Source organism: Staurois parvus, unplaced genomic scaffold, assembly GCF_062004578.1.
Source record: "Staurois parvus isolate SC_StPar_1 unplaced genomic scaffold, SC_StPar_1.0 ptg001879l, whole genome shotgun sequence".
In the NCBI taxonomy this organism is placed as follows: domain Eukaryota; kingdom Metazoa; phylum Chordata; class Amphibia; order Anura; family Ranidae; genus Staurois; species Staurois parvus.
In genome coordinates this window covers 83,845-104,492 of record NW_028319675.1, presented here as the reverse complement: position 1 = coordinate 104,492, position 20,648 = coordinate 83,845, and the positions used below count along the sequence as shown (strand labels likewise).

Genomic DNA, 20,648 nt, shown 5'->3' with positions numbered 1-20,648 from the left:
TGCGCAAGTTTGCTACAAATGCAAGGTCCAGGTAGAGCGGATATAGTAAATGTAGGGTCCGGGGTTTCGTAACACTACATTTACTTTGGTATCTGTATAAATAGATGACATTAAAGATGCTCATACATGGGAGAATCTGATCTTAATGCAATGAGTGATCAGAACATCAAACAAATTCTCTTCATCTGGCGTGCTATTCAGTTCCGGAAGATCTCCCCATTACTGAACATTTGTTACCTAGCGCCATGACGTCCTATGAGTACAGAGCTCTGATCAGCAGAGATAAATAGAATATCAGATACAATCCTCCCGTCCAATCACTAGCAATGCTGATTCCGGCCTCACACTGTCTGCTGATCCCATTCATGCTCCATACACAAGGAGATGATTGCACAATACGAGTCATGTCAGTGGTATTCTGTGCTCATCCTGTGTATGGAGATATCACTGTCTCTACACATGGAGGACAATATTGGGGGGTCTACTCCATTATAACATTTGTCTTATAAAATTCTATTTCCTGGAGATTTATAAAGTGATGGAATATAAATGATTCCAATAAAGAGAAATGAGTTCCATCCATGTAGAGAATAGTTCCATTCATTCCTGGGGGGAGGGGATTAATTTCCTTCTGGTAACATTCTTTTCTTCTACAGATTAGATGATACTCACCTGACAGACAGTTCCTGCCCCCACCTGGCATCTGGAATAAGAAATAACCTGACACTGAGGACACTGGACCTGTCTGGGAACAATCTGGAGGGTCCTCATTTCAGGGATCTGATGGCGGCTCTGACAACAAGCCGGATAGAGGGATTACTGTGAGTATAACAGGACTGACTGAGACAATCATATTCTGGGACAGATTAACATTCAATTGTCTAAATCTTCGGATCTTCTCTAACTCTGTTATCAGCAATAAATTAGACTCTGGCAATAAGTGGATCAAATATTGACAGGTTTAGTAAGGACCAGCCGAGATCTGACCCATCTATGGGCAGGCTGGTTGTACTGAAGTTGATCCGTCAATCACATTCAGTACAACCATCCTCTGGGACTTTTTGCATTCGATCACTGCTGGAGGTCTATAGCAGCTAACAGTGATCAGTGTTCTGCTGGCAGGGAAGGCTTCCTGTTGGCAGAACACAGTTGTGCGGCAGGAGTGATTCCCCCATCCATTCTGACTGTGTTGATGGGGAGGATTGAGCAATTGTCCTTCTTTCCACCCGTAGTGGAAGGAAAGAATATTGTATAGTCTGTAGCTTACTTAAAGCTCCCCACACACAGTACAGTCTGATCTTACAATCTTCTTTACCTCCATTGCCTAATTGGATACAAACTGACTGGATACATTGGGTAGGTCCTCATATGATATAAAGTTGTACAAACAGCATAATATCAGATGGTAACATGGTGACCCTATAGACTATAAAATGTAACCATTAAAGTGTTACTAAACCCACAACAGTACAATCAGTCTGTAGATGCAGTAAAGCGTGCTTGTGATACTCACTGTGGAACCTAAGGGGTTAATCCTCTGCATTGTGTAAAAAGACCGATTGATTCTTCCTGCTCTGTTCCTCCCCTTTTTCAAGCGACCACCTCTTGTCTTCTGATAAGACAGACTGACCCATAGGCATTTAGCACATGCTCACTTTAGAGTGTATTGCTAGAGAGAATTTTTTTTCTCTTTTTGAGGGTGCATGTGATCAGCACAGGGCCAATCAGCGCATTCCAGACAGAGATCAGGGGTTCTGCATCCTCCTAGAGCAGATAGAAAACTCCTCCTACAAGCTTTAACCAGTGCTCTGCTGGACACTGATAGAAGTCACAAGACTGCTATATACTGCTGACGAGAAAAGGTATTTAGCAGTTTATATTTACTAAAATAATTGCATTTCCATGTTGTCTGTACTGTGGAAGACCGGATATATTGAATGCAGGGTCCGGGGAGAGCGGATATAGTGAATGCGGGGTCCGGGGAGAGCGGATATAGTGAATGCAGGGTCCGGTGAGAGCGAATATAGTGAATGTAGGGTACGGGGAGAGCGGATATAGTGAATGCGGGGTCCGGGGAGAGCGGATATAGTGAATGCGGGGTCGGGGGAGAGCAGATATAGTGAACGCGGGGTCCATGGAGAGCGGATATAGTGATTGCAGGATACGAGCAGAGTGGATATATTGAATGCAGGGTCCTGGGAGAGCGGATATAGTGAATGTGGGGTCCGGGGAGAGCGGATATAGTGAATGCGGGGTCCGGGGAAAGCGGATATAGTGAATGCAGGGTCCGGGGAGAGCTGATATAGTGAATGCGGGGTCCAGGGTTTAGTAACACTCTACATTTAGTTTGGTATCTGTATAAATAGATGACATTAAAGATGCTCATACATGGGAGAATCTGATCTTAATGCAATGAGTGATCAGAGCATCAAACAAATTCTCTTCATCTGGCGTGCTATTCAGTTCCGGAAGATCTCCCCATTACTGAACATTTGTTACCTAGCGCCATGACGTCCTATGAGTACAGAGCTCTGATCAGCAGAGATAAATAGAATATCAGATACAATCCTCCCGTCCAATGACTAGCAATGCTGATTCCGGCCTCACACTGTCTGCTGATCCCATTCATGCTCCATACACAAGGAGATGATAGCACAATACGAGTCATGTCAGTGGTATTCTGTGCTCATCCTGTGTATGGAGATATCACCGTCTCTCATGGAGGACAATATTGGGGGGTCTACTCCATTATAACATTTGTCTTATAAAATTCTATTTCCTGGAGATTTATAAAGTGATGGAATATAAATGATTCCAATAAAGAGAAATGAGCTCCATCCATGTAGAGAATAGTTCCATTCATTCCTGGGGGGGGGGGGGGGGGGGATTCATTTCCTTCTGGTAATATTCTTCTCTTCTTCTACAGATTGGTTGGTAATCACCTGACAGACAGTTCCTGCCCCCACCTGGCATCTGGGATAAGAAATAACCCGACACTGAGGACACTGGACCTGTCATATAACAATCTGGAGGGTCCTCATTTCAGGGATCTGATGGCGGCTCTGACAACAAGCCGGATAGAGGAATTACAGTGAGTATAACAGGACTGACTGAGACAATCATATTCTGGGACAGATTCCATTGAAATCTTCCTGAGACCTCTATGCCTGGCCTGAACAGAGCAGAGACAATCACTGCAGACATTTGCAATCATGAATATTTGTCTTGTATGGAGGACGTTCCGGCAAATTATACAATGTGGAAGAATTCGGTATATATAGTGATACAGAGTAAAATTTCCTTCCTCATTTCAGTGCCGTCTTGCAGAAAGGAGAGCAGGAAATTACAATGAAAGAGAACAAAATGACATCATACAGATATAGGGGAGGATACAGAAAAAATTAGTGCATTAAAAACAGTGACTATAGACAATACATGAACAAAACTGAGCTGCATGGTCAGGTTGCCAGAAAGAAGTCTTTACTGCACCAATGCCTCAAAAAAGCCCAGTTACAATACGCTTGACAACACCTTGGCACACCTCACCGGGCTTTTTTGTAGCATTGGTGCAGTAAAGTAAAGATCCATTACCTTGTTACGCAGGTCCTTTGATAGTTCTTTCTGATCCTCATGGCTCAGTGTTAAGCCTGCTCAGTGCATCCATGTGAGAGCTAACTAACTCATTATACTATTTATACACAGACACTGAGGGCAATTGAAAGCCACAGATGTGGGAAATGAACGTTTATTTGCCATTGTAACCTGTGTGTCCCCTTGTGTGTCTGTACCAAGGCCGAACATTCCAGGGGAGGGAAACCTTTGCTCAGATCTATTTGGGTGATTTCTGTTATCATTAGGATTTAAAAAGGAGCCAAACAACTCTGTAATAATAGATGGCTCCTCCATGTCTTTATGGACCTTGATTTGTGCACTGGTGGGCAGTCATGTTGGAACAGGAAGGGGCCATCCCCAAACTCTTGGGGAGTGTGAACTTGTCCAAAATGTTGCCTTAAGAGTTCTCTTCACTGGAACTAGGGGGCCAAGCCCAACCCCTGAAAAACAACCCCACACCATAATCCCCCCTCCTCCAAACTTTACACTTGGCACAATGAAGTCAGGCAAGTACTGTTCTTCTGGCCACCACCAAACCCAGACAAGGCCATCAGATGGCCAGAGAAGTGTGATTGGTCACTACAGAGAACACGTCTCCCCTGCTCTAGAGTCCAGTGGCGGCGTGCTTTATGACGCTTTGCATTGCACTTGGTGATGTAAGGCTTGGATGCAGCTGCTCAGCCATGGAAACCCATTCCATGAAGTTCTCTATGCACTGTTGTTGGGCTCATCTGAAGGCCACACCAAGTTTGGAAGTCTTTAGCTATTGACTCTGCAGACAGTTGGCGACTTCTGCACACTGTGCCCTTCAGCATGTGCTGACCCCGCTTTGTCATGTGACGTGGCCTACCACTTGGTGGCTGAGTTGCTGTTGTTCCCAGTTGCTTCCACTTTGGTATAATCCCACTAACAGTTGAGCGTGGAATATTTAGTAGCCAGGAAATGTCATGGATGGACTTATTGCCCAGGTGGCCACCTATCACGGGACCACGCTTGGAGTCACTGAGCTCCTGAGAGCGACCCATTCTTTCACCAATGTTTGTAGAAGCAGTCTGCATGCCTAGGGGCTTGATTGTATACACCTGTGTCCATGGAGGGGATTGGAGCACCTGAATCACATGATTGAGAGGGCGGGGACAATACTTTTGTCAGTATAGTGTATATGATGTTGGAGGAAGCACGGCAAATAAATAAAAATTTGGCAATGCCATTAAAATGAACCCTGGAGGAGGCATTGAGACGCGTCTATTACAGAAACTCAAATCACTTTAAAATGTTTTTTAAAGTGTTTAACGACTAATAGCACCACATGCGGCCAACACGTGGGGGGAGGGGGTAAGGCCTCCTCTGTTTTCAGGGCCTTATTCACAGGATTATAATTGGAATTAAAATAAGGTGGTTGGTTTTTATAACTTTATATATAATTAGAATTGAACACAACCTTATGTAGGCAATAAACAGGGCACACACATGATAAGTTGATGAATGATATATATATAAAATGGGACCTGTATGGATGCTGTTGTCGTAGCCAGTGAGGAGGGAGAGTCTCCGGAAAGCCGAGGCTCTTGTGCATAATAATAAGGGATCCTCCTGCGCTCATGGGAATAATTGACAAAATACAGCTGCTGTCACTTAGCTGATACCAATAAGTGCAAAATAAAATTAAAAATTAGTGAAGCGCTTGTATCACGTGAATACAATCATGTATCTCCATATAGTGTAATTATAAATCAAAGTGACCACTATATATAATAAATGTGTGTTGACTCCCTCTAGTGGAAAGAAAAAATAGTGTCAACCAAAATAACTAAATAACACACATTAGGAAACTAAATATATAGTGCATAAATCAAATATAATGAACAGAATATATATACGTGAAAACAGAATATTGGCCACATACAATGGTGTCTAAATCATACATAAATGATATATGCCATAGGTGAAAAAGACAATATCAAAAGTGAAAAAATATTCCATGCATGTGACTGTGCTTTAAGCTGGAACACACACGTGATCTCCACTTCTAAGTGCAAGTACTCTCCTTCAAATGGCAGCAATGCCTGCTCACCTCCCTTCCTCGACCCACACAGGGCCTCAAAGCAGTTACCACCTCAGTGGTGTATTCCTCTGGCAGACTCCTTATTCCTCCTCCTCTCTTATGCAACTCATAAAAAGACAAGAAAGCCTTCCATAGTGTAGTAAATTTAATAGGCAAAGTTAAAAATTACAAAGTTTTCCACTCACATGCTCCTTTCCATAAAAAAGTGTTTTTCCCAGCCTGTGGGTAGATATGCATGCACCTGGGGGAATCCAATATGGCCACTGCGTCCGGACATACGTCACCAGGAAGTAGACAAACCGACGCGTTGCGTCACGTGCGTCGTGACTTCATCAGGGTTACCGACCCCTGGTGACTCAATGGTATTTATAGAAAAAAAAAAAAAAAACCTAATTGGATTCCATTGTGAGAGCGGGCATACGGCAGACATCTTATTAGAGTCCTGCACTCACATACATGAATCTATCCCATATATGAATTCTAGTGCTGGATACCAGATATAAATCTCCATATGTCATATTCAAGATATACACATATAGGAGTAAACGAATTATATATTTAAGCCTATATGAACCACATCTACATCTTTAATGGTGCACTAACACCAAATCATAAACTTTATTAATCGTAAATATTAAAACCATTAATCTTAGTGGGCTTCCTTATTAAGTAGATATATATATCCTAAATAAAATAAAAAATAAATAAATATAAATGTAAATATAATAAGTAGTAATGGAGAAAAAAAAAAAATTTAAAAATTTAAAAAAATTAAAAAAAAAAAAAATAAAAAAAAATTAATTTTTTAAAAAAATATATCTACACGACCATTGTAAATTAATTCGAATGAATGCTCAAAGAGCTCATGAAATACCGATTTAAAAGAACAATTAAAAATAAAAATAAATAAAGTGGCATGCACAAATACCAATAGCTTGGGTTTACAAAAATACATTCGTTATATTAACAGAGTTAAAAAATATAATATGTAAGTTAATATTACCAGAGATATTTTATATGTAAATTGCTGTTACCAGATCAATTTTCTAACATTTAAAATTCAAATTTAAAAATCGCTAATAAAACAGTTGAGATCAAACTCAATATTAAGGCCATGCGGTGCCTGTGTATGCATGGTATACATCCATCTCGACTCTGCCTGACTAAGGGATTTAATCTTATTACTCCCCCTCCAATGACTCACATACTTCTGTATACCCCAAAATTTGAGTCCTGAAGGGTCTTTATTATGCTGTTTTAAAAAGTGCCGGGAAACGCTATGTTTAGGGAACCCCTTTTTTATGTTTTGTACATGTTCCCTCATGCGTTTCCACATAGGCCTTTTAGTTCTTCCTATATACTGATAACCACATGCACATTCAAGGCCATAAACTACTCCCTCTGTATGGCATGAAATGAAATCTTTGATCTTATATATTGTGCCATCATAGTTGGCCTTGAAAGTGTTACATTTGCCGTTTTTTCCTTTGGTTGCTCTACATGCGTAACATTTTCGGCACGGAAAAAAACCTACTTGGTCAAGAAATGTAATGCTCTTCTTTTTGACTGGTGGATCAAGTACATTTTTAACTAGTTTCGTCCTCAGGGAAGGGGCCTTCCTATATATAAATTTTGGATTATCTCCCAAAATCTTATTTAGATCTGTTAGGAATGGACTGGCCAGCAATGGTGGGACTCACCTGCCTTTTGATCTGCAGTACCAGGGCTGGCCAGCGGGTGCTCCCAGCAATCAGAGACTCAACCTTTCAGCCAGCTAACACCTGGAACTGATGATACTGGGGTATTTAAGGGATGGCCAGACTTGCAGACTCTGCCTTGGTGTTGTGTTTGTCCTGGGCCCTGTATCTGTCCTGCATCCTGTTTCTGTTCCTTTGCTGACTTCTCCTGCTCTGATCCTGGCTTGTGACCCTGACCATCCTTCTGTCTGACCCTCTGTACTACGCTGCTTGCTACCTGCTGAACCTGGCCTGTGACCCCAACCATTCTCTGCTTGCTCCCCCTGTACCTACCTGCCCATTGATATTGACCCGGCCTGCCTGACGACGCTTGCTTGTATATACTGTTATCTGTGGGTGGTTGGTTTGGTTTGTTTGCACTGTGTTATGTTTTAGTATTGCACTGCGTTTATGTTTGTATTGTTAGTGTTAATAAATTGTATTGTTTATCACATATCTGAAGTCTGCGTTTCCCTGCATCAGTCACACACCTCTGGTCATACCTGGGAGCCCTGACATTACACCAAGGCCAATCCTGACCAGAAGTGGCTGCACAGGGAAGCCATCTTGGCTTGTTGATGGGAAGGATGGATCTGGATGAGGTTGAATATTTATATCTGCTAGTGTTTGATGACAGGGAGTATGCTTATCAGACTCTGAAGGAGTATCCCCGGGATGAACTGCTAGAATGTATACGGCTCGCTCATGTTCTAGTAGATCAGGGCATAGAGTTCTCTGAGGTGCAGCCTTTGATTGAAGTTTGTGCTGAATTGGTTTCATCTGGTTCCCCCGAATGCAGGGATGAATTTTTGCCACCATTTAGTGCAGACCAGGTAGAGTCCCTGGTGTGGTTATTAGAGGATGATGTGGGTTACTTTCTGGAGCGTTATTCCACATGTTCACCACAGGTACTAAGAGATTGTATAAACGCAGTGCAGTCATTGACCAGACAGGCTTTGTGTAAGCTCAGCTTTGTTCAACCCATACTGCAGACATGGACAGATTTGTTGCACCCAGCCTCAGTCAGCTTACAAAGACCCAGTCCTGCTTCTAATCTATTTCCTCAAAACTCTATTCCTGCATTCCCAACAGCTCCTCCTGCCCTGCTATCTACCGCATGTCAGTACCCTGTTCCCACTCGCTGCACCTATCCTGCCTTTAACCCTGTAAAAGAGCCCTCTGTAGCAACCGCTCCCTCTCCTGTTCCATCCTCCAGTTCTTCTCTGTCTCCAGCTGCTCCATTCGTTTGCAGACCTGCGTTTACTTGCAGTGCTCCAGTAGTTAAAACCAGAAAAAAGCGAAAATTCTTTCCAACCAATACCATCCTGCCAGTATCCAAACCGGTGAGCCTGCCTTCCGTGGTTCAGCCTGAAGCCTCTCTTCAGCCTGATGCCGGTACACAGCCTGATGCCTCTCTTCAGCCTGATGCCTGTACGCAGCCTGATGCCTCTCTTCAGCCTGAAGCCTCTACTCGGCCTGAAGCCTCTACTCGGCCTGATGCCTCTACTCGGCCTGATGCCTCTACTCGGCCTGATGCCTCTACTCGGCCTGAAGCCTCTACTCGGCCTGATGCCTCTACCCAGCATGATGAACTGATCCAGCCTGACGATCCTATTAGGCCAGTTGACTCGATGCCCGCTGTTGATCCAGATGATCCGGTACCTGATCCGGTGCCCGCTGTCGAGCCAAATGACCTGATGCCTGGTGACCCAGTGCCCGCTGTCATACCTGGTGACCCGATGCCCGCTGTCGAGCCAGACAATCCGGTACCTGATGACCCGGTGCTCACTGTCGTGCCTGTTGACTCGGAGCCCACTGCCTTGCCAGATGACGCGGTGCCCGCTGTCAAGCCAAATGACCTGATGCCTGGTGACCCAGTGCCCGCTGTCCAGCCAGACGATCCAATGTCTGACCCAGTGCCCGCGGTCATACCAGTTGACTCGGAGCCCACTGCCTTGCCAGATGACGCGGTGCCCGCTGTCGAGCCAGACAATCCGGTACCTGATGACCCGGTGCTCACTGTCGTGCCTGTTGACTCGGAGCCCACTGCCTTGCCAGATGACGCGGTGCCCGCTGTCAAGCCAAATGACCTGATGCCTGGTGACCCAGTGCCCGCTGTCCAGCCAGACGATCCAATGTCTGACCCAGTGCCCGCGGTCATACCAGTTGACTCGGAGCCCACTGCCTTGCCAGATGACGCGGTGCCCGCTGTCGAGCCAAATGACCTGATGCCTGGTGACCCGATGACCGCTGTCCAGCCAGACGATCCAATGTCTGACCCAGTGCCAGCGGTCATCCCAGTTGACTCGGAGCCCACGGATGTGCCTGGTGACTCGGTGCCCGCCGCCCCGCCTGGGGGCCTGAGACCTGTCGTTCCGCCTGGGGGTCCGGCACCCGCCACTCCGCCTGAGGGTCCGAGACCTGTCGCTCCACCTGGGGGTCCGGCGCCCGCCGCTCCGCCTGAGGGCCCGAGACCTGTCGCTCCATCTGGGGGTCCGAGACCTGTCGCTCCGCCTGGGGGTCCGGCGCCCGCCGCTCCGCTTGAGGGCCCGAGACCTGTCGCTCCTCCTGGGGGTCCGGCGCCCGCCGCTCCGCCTGAGGGCCCGAGACCTGTCGCTCCGCCTGGGGGTCCGGCGCCCGCCGCTCCGCCTGAGGGCCCGAGACCTGTCGCTCCACCTGGGGGTCCGGCGCCCGCCGCTCCGCCTGAGGGCCCGAGACCTGTCGCTCCTCCTGGGGGTCCGGCGCCCGCCGCTCCGCCTGAGGGCCCGAGACCTGTCGCTCCGCCTGGGGGTCCGGCGCTCGCCGCCCCGCCTGGGGGCACGATGCCCGTCGCCCCGCCTGGGGGCACGATCCCTGCCGCCCCGCCTGGGGGCACGATGCCTGTCGCCCCGCCTGGGGGCACGATGCCTGTCGCCCCGATGCCTGTCGCCCCGCCTGGGGGCACGATGCCTGTCGCCCCGATGCCTGTCGCCCCGCCCGGGGGCCCGGTGCCTGTCGCCCCGCCCGGGGGCCCGGTGCCTGTCGCCCCGCCCGGGGGCCCGGTGCCTGCCGCTCCGCCCGGGGGCCCGGTGCCTGCCGCTCCGCCCGGGGGCCCGGTGCCTGCCGCTCCGCCCGGGGGCCCGGTGCCTGCCGCTCCGCCCGGGGGCCCGGTGCCTGCCGCTCCGCCCGGGGGCCCGGTGCCTGCCGCTCCGCCCGGGGGCCCGGTGCCTGCCGCTCCGCCCGGGGGCCCGGTGCATGTCGCCCCGCCCGGGGGCCCGGTGCCTGCTGCTCCGCCCGGGGGCCCGATGCATGTCGCCCCGCCCGGGGGCCCGATGCATGTCGCCCCGCCCGGGGGCCCGATGCATGTCGCCCCGCCCGGGGGCCCGGTGCCTGCTGCTCCGCCCGGGGGCCCGGTGCCTGCTGCTCCGCCCGGGGGCCCGGTGCCTGCTGCTCCGCCCGGGGGCCCGGTGCCTGCTGCTCCGCCCGGGGGCCCGGTGCCTGCTGCTCCGCCCGGGGGCCCGGTGCATGTCGCCCCGCCCGGGGGCCCGATGCATGTCGCCCCGCCCGGGGGCCCGGTGCCTGCTGCTCCGCCCGGGGGCCCGGTGCCTGCTGCTCCGCCCGGGGGCCCGGTGCCTGCTGCTCCGCCTGGTGGCCCGCTGCCTGCTGCTTCGCCTGGTAAACCGATGTGCCTCTGCCCGGAGTCCTGCCCGATGTGCCTCTGCCCGGAATCCTGCCCGATGTGCCTCTGCCCGGAGTCCTGCCCGATGTGCCTCTGCCCGGAGTCCTGCCCGATGTGCCTCTGCCCGATGTGCCTCTGCCCGATGTGCCTCTGCCCGATGTGCCTCTGCCCGATGTGCCTCTGCCCGGTGTGCCTCTGCCCGGTGTGCCTCTGCTCGATGTGCCTCTGCCCGGAGTCCTGCCCGATGTGCCTCTGCCCGGAGTCCTGCCCGATGTGCCTCTGCCCGGAGTCCTGCCCGATGTGCCTCTGCCCGATGTGCCTCTGCCCGATGTGCCTCTGCCCGATGTGCCTCTGCCCGATGTGCCTCTGCCCGATGTGCCTCTGCCTGGTGTGCCTCTGCTCGATGTGCCTCTGCCCGGTGTGCCTCTGCTCGATGTGCCTCTGCCCGATGTGCCTCTGCCCGATGTGCCTCTGCCCGATGTGCCTCTGCCCGATGTGCCTCTGCTCGATGTGCCTCTGCCCGGAGTCCAGCCCGGTGTGCCTCTGCCCGGAGTCCAGCCCGGTGTGCCGCTGCCCGGAGTCCTGCCCGGTGTGCCAGTCTTTGATATCCCGCCAGTTACCAGACCCGGGCGGTGGAACATTTTGCCCAGCTAGGACTGTTTGGAGCGTCCTGAGGCCGCTCCTTGAGGGGGGGGTACTGTTAGGAATGGACTGGCCAGCAATGGTGGGACTCACCTGCCTTTTGATCTGCAGTACCAGGGCTGGCCAGCGGGTGCTCCCAGCAATCAGAGACTCAACCTTTCAGCCAGCTAACACCTGGAACTGATGATACTGGGGTATTTAAGGGATGGCCAGACTTGCAGACTCTGCCTTGGTGTTGTGTTTGTCCTGGGCCCTGTATCTGTCCTGCATCCTGTTTCTGTTCCTTTGCTGACTTCTCCTGCTCTGATCCTGGCTTGTGACCCTGACCATCCTTCTGTCTGACCCTCTGTACTACGCTGCTTGCTACCTGCTGAACCTGGCCTGTGACCCCGACCATTCTCTGCTTGCTCCCCCTGTACCTACCTGCCCATTGATATTGACCCGGCCTGCCTGACGACGCTTGCTTGTATATACTGTTATCTGTGGGTGGTTGGTTTGGTTTGTTTGCACTGTGTTATGTTTTAGTATTGCACTGCGTTTATGTTTGTATTGTTAGTGTTAATAAATTGTATTGTTTATCACATATCTGAAGTCTGCGTTTCCCTGAATCAGTCACACACCTCTGGTCATACCTGGGAGCCCTGACAAGATCAGGGTCCGTTTTAAGAATAGACCAATGTTTAGAAAATATTTTCTCGATTTTTTTATAATGGACATTGTAGTCTAGAATAATTGCCATTTGACTCTCAAAGTTCTCCTTTTTATTTTTGTCTACAATCAGTGACTCCCTCTCCATATTTTGAACTTCAATTATTCTCTTCTCTATTTCTTTCTCAGGGTAGCCTTTTTTGATAAACTTATCTCCTAAAGTCTTTGCTTGTTTCTTGTACTCTTCCTTATCAGAGCAATTCCTTCTCAACCTCACTAGCTGGCCCTTTGGTATATTATAGAGCCATGGGCGGTAATGGCAACTGTCTGATGGTATGAATCCATTACGATCCACTTCTTTAAAATAAGTATTTGTGTAAATTTTCCCTTGTTGATTCATAATGTTAAGATCCAAAAAATTAATCCTTTCACTATCAAAGGTCCAGGAAAATTTAATATTTTTCGTATTATTATTATTTAATCCATTCTGAATGGATTAAATAATACGAAAAATATTAAATTTTCCTGGACCTTTGATAGTGAAAGGATTAATTTTTTGGATCTTAACATTATGAATCAACAAGGGAAAATTTACACAAATACTTATTTTAAAGAAGTGGATCGTAATGGATTCATACCATCAGACAGTTGCCATTACCGCCCATGGCTCTATAATATACCAAAGGGCCAGCTAGTGAGGTTGAGAAGGAATTGCTCTGATAAGGAAGAGTACAAGAAACAAGCAAAGACTTTAGGAGATAAGTTTATCAAAAAAGGCTACCCTGAGAAAGAAATAGAGAAGAGAATAATTGAAGTTCAAAATATGGAGAGGGAGTCACTGATTGTAGACAAAAATAAAAAGGAGAACTTTGAGAGTCAAATGGCAATTATTCTAGACTACAATGTCCATTATAAAAAAATCGAGAAAATATTTTCTAAACATTGGTCTATTCTTAAAACGGACCCTGATCTAAATAAGATTTTGGGAGATAATCCAAAATTTATATATAGGAAGGCCCCTTCCCTGAGGACGAAACTAGTTAAAAATGTACTTGATCCACCAGTCAAAAAGAAGAGCATTACATTTCTTGACCAAGTAGGTTTTTTTCCGTGCCGAAAATGTTACGCATGTAGAGCAACCAAAGGAAAAAACGGCAAATGTAACACTTTCAAGGCCAACTATGATGGCACAATATATAAGATCAAAGATTTCATTTCATGCCATACAGAGGGAGTAGTTTATGGCCTTGAATGTGCATGTGGTTATCAGTATATAGGAAGAACTAAAAGGCCTATGTGGAAACGCATGAGGGAACATGTACAAAACATAAAAAAGGGGTTCCCTAAACATAGCGTTTCCCGGCACTTTTTAAAACAGCATAATAAAGACCCTTCAGGACTCAAATTTTGGGGTATACAGAAGTATGTGAGTCATTGGAGGGGGAGTAATAAGATTAAATCCCTTAGTCAGGCAGAGTCGAGATGGATGTATACCATGCATACACAGGCACCGCATGGCCTTAATATTGAGTTTGATCTCAACTGTTTTATTAGCGATTTTTAAATTTGAATTTTAAATGTTAGAAAATTGATCTGGTAACAGCAATTTACATATAAAATATCTCTGGTAATATTAACTTACATATTATATTTTTTAACTCTGTTAATATAACGAATGTATTTTTGTAAACCCAAGCTATTGGTATTTGTGCATGCCACTTTATTTATTTTTATTTTTAATTGTTCTTTTAAATCGGTATTTCATGAGCTCTTTGAGCATTCATTCGAATTAATTTACAATGGTCGTGTAGATATATTTTTTAAAAAAATTAATTTTTTTTTAGTTTTTTTTTTTTTAATTTTTTTAAATTTTTAAATTTTTTTTTTTTTCTCCATTACTACTTATTATATTTACATTTATATTTATTTATTTTTTATTTTATTTAGGATATATATATCTACTTAATAAGGAAGCCCACTAAGATTAATGGTTTTAATATTTACGATTAATAAAGTTTATGATTTGGTGTTAGTGCACCATTAAAGATGTAGATGTGGTTCATATAGGCTTAAATATATAATTCGTTTACTCCTATATGTGTATATCTTGAATATGACATATGGAGATTTATATCTGGTATCCAGCACTAGAATTCATATATGGGATAGATTCATGTATGTGAGTGCAGGACTCTAATAAGATGTCTGCCGTATGCCCGCTCTCACAATGGAATCCAATTAGGTTTTTTTTTTTTTTTTCTATAAATACCATTGAGTCACCAGGGGTCGGTAACCCTGATGAAGTCACGACGCACGTGACGCAACGCGTCGGTTTGTCTACTTCCTGGTGACGTATGTCCGGACGCAGTGGCCATATTGGATTCCCCCAGGTGCATGCATATCTACCCACAGGCTGGGAAAAACGCTTTTTTATGGAAAGGAGCATGTGAGTGGAAAACTTTGTAATTTTTAACTTTGCCTATTAAATTTACTACACTATGGAAGGCTTTCTTGTCTTTTTATGAGTTGCATAAGAGAGGAGGAGGAATAAGGAGTCTGCCAGAGGAATACACCACTGAGGTGGTAACTGCTTTGAGGCCCTGTGTGGGTCGAGGAAGGGAGGTGAGCAGGCATTGCTGCCATTTGAAGGAGAGTACTTGCACTTAGAAGTGGAGATCACGTGTGTGTTCCAGCTTAAAGCACAGTCACATGCATGGAATATTTTTTTCACTTTTGATATTGTCTTTTTCACCTATGGCATATATCATTTATGTATGATTTAGACACCATTGTATGTGGCCAATATTCTGTTTTCACGTATATATATTCTGTTCATTATATTTGATTTATGCACTATATATTTAGTTTCATAATGTGTGTTATTTAGTTATTTTGGTTGACACTATTTTTTCTTTCCACTAGAGGGAGTCAACACACATTTATTATATATAGTGGTCACTTTGATTTATAATTACACTATATGGAGATACATGATTGTATTCACGTGATACAAGCGCTTCACTAATTTTTAATTTCTCTTGTGCATAATGCCAGCAGCTTACCAGTCCTAAGTTGTGTTGGAGGCATTTATTTCCTTATTTCAGGCCTTTCCTTTATCTTCTCCTGTTGATCCTGCCAGTAAAGCTGTGTACACACAGGAAGGCGTTTTTTTTCGCTCAACCAGTGGGATAGAAAAAACAAAACAAAACAAAAAAAAAAAAAAAAACAGATCCCTGTATCAACACAAATGATGATGTACAGTTGTGACCAAAATTATTCAACCCCCACTGAAATTGAGTGTTTTGGCCAGTTTGACATTGCTTTTGATCATTCAGTCATCTTGCTTACATTTACATTAAAGAGGCACTTGTAGGTCAGACAAATATAACATAACAGTTATAATGAAATAACCACAAATGTCTTTTCTGTGCTCACAGCATTATCAGTTTTATTCAACCCCCAAGTGACATTCAATCTTAGTACTTAGTACAGCATCCTTTTACAGTTATAACAGCTTTTAAACGTGAAGCATAGCTTGACACAAGTGTCTTGCAGCGATCTACGGGTATCTTCGCCCATTCTTCATGGGCAAAGGCCTCCAGTTCAGTCACATTCTTAGGCTTGCGCACTGCAACTGCTTTCTTTAAGTCCCACCAGAGGTTCTCAATCGGATTTAAGTCTGGTGACTGCGATGGCCACTCCAAAATGTTCCAGCCTTTCCTCTGCAACCATGCTCTAGTGGACTTGGAGGTATGCTTGGGATCATTGTCCTGTTGAAAGGTCCAACGTCTCCCAAGCCTCAGGTGTGTGACGGACTGCATCACGTTTCCATCCAATATCTCCTGGTACTGAAGAGAATTCATGGTACCTTGCACACGCTGAAGCTTCCCTGTACCTGCAGAAGCAAAACAGCCCCAAAGCATGATTGACCCTCCACCATGCTTCACAGTAGGCAAGGTGTTCTTTTCATCATAGGCCTTGTTCTTCCTCCTCCAAACATAGCGTTGATCCATGGGCCCAAACAGTTCTAATTTTGTTTCATCAGTCCACAGAACACTATCCCACAACTTTTGTGGTTTGTCCACATGGCTTTTGGCATACTGCAGTCGACTCTTCTTATTCTTTGGAGACAGCAAGGGGGTACGCCTGGGAGTTCTGGCACGGAGGCCTTCATTACGCAGTGTGCGTCTTATTGTCTGGGCTGAAACTTCTGTACCCACATCTGACAAATCTTTTATCAGTTCCTCAGCAGTCACACGGGGACTTCTCTCCACTCTACGCTTCAGGTAGCGCACAGCAGTCGAAGTCAGCATCTTCTTTCTGCCACGACCAGGTAGCGTTTCAACAGTGCCCTTTGCCTTGAATTTGCGAATGATGCTTCCTAAGGTGTCTCTTGGTATGTTTAACATCTTTGCAATCTTCTTATAGCCATTGCCCTTCCTGTGAAGAGAAATCACCTCTTCTCTTGTCTTCCTGGACCATTCTCTTGCCTTCACCATGTTTGTAACCACACCAGTAAATGTCTAGAAGGAGCTGAGTATCACAGTCATTTTAAAGCTGCCTAATTGGTGCTTATTATGCTTGATTGCTGCTCGGTGACATCCACAGGTGTTTTCAATACCTGATGGAAAGCACCTGTATGAACCTCTGTTCTTCAGAGTGGTAGTCTTTAAGGGGTTGAATAATTGTGGCAATGAAGAAACCACATAAGAACCATTTACTACTGTATTACATAAACAATTGATGTCATTTTAGTTGCATTTGGGTAGTTACAACGTCCTTGTAGGATTTGATTCTGAATACAATTCCAAATGTACACTATAGTCCCTAAACCCCTTTACAGCATTGGGGGTTGAATAATTTTGGTCACAACTGTAGGGATCTCTCCCACTGAGATATTGTATTCTGACAGGGGGGCTCCCCTCCAGTCAGAATACACTGATCAGGGCTTGCGGCCGTTGGCTTTCCAGCATGCCACTCAACAGACCGGCTGAACCAGCTGATTTTCTGCCCATGTGTATCAGGCTTAAAGTGGTTGTAAAGGATAAAGGTTTTTTTTCCCTTCATACAGTACATTTTATGCATGAAGGTAAAATCTTTGTTTGCTGCTCCCCCCACAGCCCCCCTAATACTCACCTGAGCCCACTTTTTAACCATGATGTGCAAGAGAGCCTCGGCTGTCCCAGGACTTCCTCTTCTCATTGGCTGAAACAGCAGAAGGAGCCACTGTCCATCACAGCCAGTGAGCCAATGAGAAGAGGGCAAGGCCGAGCCACGGCTCTGTCTGTCTTTTGGACACAAAGAGCAGGTCTCGGGAGCGAGCATGCACCAGTGCTCCCATAGCAAGTGGCTTGCACTTGTGGCACTGGTCAAGGGGGAGGAGCACCAGTGGGGGACCCCAGAAAAGGATTGGATTGCACACAGCGGTAAAACATCTCTTTTGGGGTTTCTCTTTTTTTAGTACCACTTTAATACACTTCCTGTCCTAGGATGACAACACTCACTGACTGCACGGTGTGTAGGAAAGCAGTGTTGTCACCCAAGCCTGCACAACAGATTTGGGCTACAAACATATTCTGTCTACATCTTCATTACAGGGAGGGGGAGTGGTGTGGAGGAAATTAGTCATTTACAGACACTTTCTTGGAAGGAAATTACTATTGTTTGTTTTGCTTATAAGAAGAGTAAAAAGACAAAGCATTTCTGGAAGGATCAACTTGTTAAACAAAGTATAAATAATGAAATTTGGGCTTCATTCAAATCTGAACGTAGCGGTTTTCAGCGTTTTTACCGCAATTTTTGTGCGTTTATTATTAGTAATAATAAAAAATAAACACCTACACCCGAACAAAAATACATTAACAATAATAATTATACATGTAAAATAAATACACAAATAAAAATAATCAGACTATGTAACAATAATAATTAACCCATAACCCCCTAACCCTAAAAAATAATATAATAATAATTTATCATCATTATTAATAATGTTTTTTTTTGTTCAGGTGTTTATAATAATGATAATTAATAATTATATTAATTATAATAAACACCTGAAAAAATTTATTAATAATTAATTTCATATATTTTAAGGGTTAATTATTATTTATTTAGTTATTTTTTTATTTATCATGATTTTTTTTGTTTATATATGTACTTATATTATTTATTTTACATTTATTTATTTATATATTTTTACTTTTTTTATTTTGTTTAAATTTTTTCATTTGAGCAGAAAATCGCACAAATGCACCAATTGCATTCTCTTCTTTTCTATGGGAATACAAACGCGCCAAAGACGTGCACATTTTGTCAATCTGAGCTACAAAAGTAGCGCCAACACTTTTTTGAGCTTCAACCGTTCTGCTTCAGGCGACTTGGAGTGGAGATGTGAACCATCTCCATAAAGGAATATTGATTTTTTTTTTTGTTCCCTGAGCATTTTTAAGCTTTGAACTTCGAGCTGTAAAATGCTCAAGTGTGAATGGGGCCTTACAGACTGGTAAGCTGCAATATGTCACAGTTTTGCTCTTGGATATACAGTAGATATAATTTAACTCCTTCCCTGCTGCAGGGACCCCAAAACAATCTACAAAAGCTGACGACCTGTAGAATATAAACATGGTAGTTACACATTTTTGTTACATTATATTACGGTAACTGATTTTCAAAGCTATATTTTCAGTAAAAAAAAAATACATTCAAATTCCTTTCACTGCATCCTAACAAAATGCGCCCATCAGAGTGCCATTTACCATGAAATGTGCCCATCGGTGAGCCTCTGAGAATCTTTTTTGAAGTAGCAACACACCCTACCTTGAAGACAGACAGGGAGCAGGAGCCAGAAGAGGTAGCGAGCTGCAGGGGGTGGAAAACCTTGCTGAGGGTGGAGAGGCGCCCGCATGACGTCACATCGTACCCTGCGGGCAAAAAAGGTGCAGGAGAGATGCCGAGCCACAGGGGGCACACATGACGCCATTGGTCGCTGGGATGTCCACAGTCCCAGCAACAAATGACTGCTGAGCGGCGCGGATATGACACTTTAGTCTGGTGGGCTGATGGTCCGGACAGGTGCATCGCTTGGTCGGTGTCCGGACCGCGGTCCGCCATTTAATGATGGCTGCTTTCTATCCTCTCTTCTAGGATCGGGAACAATTCCTTGTCAGATGAAACTGAAAGGGAACTGAAAAATCTGAAATCCCTCCAACCAGAACTGAAGGTTTATACATGGTGAATCCAGAGAAAGAACCTCTGCTACAGCTGTGAATGGGACATTGCTCGGGATGACGAGGAGAATAAGATTTCGATATGAATAACCCGACCCAAGAGGGGAATGAAACATCAAAGAGGAAAGAATACACCCAGGACAGGATGGGGGAGGGCTTTGTAACTGTTTTGTTCCCAATACTTCTGAACATGAAGGGGTGACACTCCAGTCAGCCATGAACATTTTCCCCATAAAGTGACTTGGGAGACACGGCTGTCTCTAATGATCATCCTTGCATTCATCTTACACAGCTCATCCAGAGATAATACAGGAGGAGTGATGAAGAGATGGCACCAGTGGTGTATTTAGGTTTTATGCTGCCCTAGGCAACACAAAAATTGGCGCCAATTGTTTGCCAATACCAATTTTCCAAACATCCCAAACTTTATTCATACAAAAGCCTTATTTTACAATGTAATATTTATTACTGCATTCTTTCATAATTCTGTTTGTGGGTTGGATGCTAGACTGTCCAATAAGAGAGCCCAACACTAGTTCTGTCATTGACTGCTATAGCAGATTGAAGGTCTACAGCGCCTTGAAAAAGTATTCCTACATTCACACCCCTTGAAATGTTCCACATTCTGTCATGTTACAACCAAAACCGTCAATGTATTTTATTGGGATTAGATGTGATAGACTGACACAAAGCGGCACATCATTGTGAAGTGGAAGGAAAGTGATAAACGGTTTCAACATTTTTTACGAATAAATCTGTGAAAAGTGTGTCGACATTTGTATTCAAAGTCAGTACTTTGTAGGACCCCCTTTGGCTGCAATTCCAGCTGCAAGTCTTTTTGGGGATGTATCTTTGCACATCTAGAGAGGGACATTTCTGCCCGTTCTTCTTTGCAGAATCGCTCAAGCTCTGTCAGGTTGTATGGAGAGCGTCTGGGAACAGCAATTGACACATATTCTGCATTGGATTTCGGTCTGTGATTGGGCCATTCTAACACATGAATATGCTTTGATCTAAACCATTCCATTGTAGCTCTGGCCGGATGTTTCCGGTCGTTG

General features: G+C 45.4%; 1 protein-coding gene across 1 annotated transcript; it reads left to right on the top strand.

Moving 5' to 3' along the window:
- The first annotated feature begins 245 nt into the window (after positions 1-245).
- On the top strand, positions 246-20,244 carry LOC149433901 (ribonuclease inhibitor-like). The gene is made up of 4 exons (XM_089664301.1): positions 246-259; positions 657-821; positions 2,927-3,091; positions 19,508-20,244. The coding sequence occupies exons 1-4, from the start codon at positions 246-248 to the stop codon at positions 19,596-19,598; spliced, it is 435 nt and encodes a 144-aa protein (XP_089520427.1). The 3' UTR covers positions 19,599-20,244.
- The last annotated feature ends 404 nt before the right edge of the window (positions 20,245-20,648 follow it).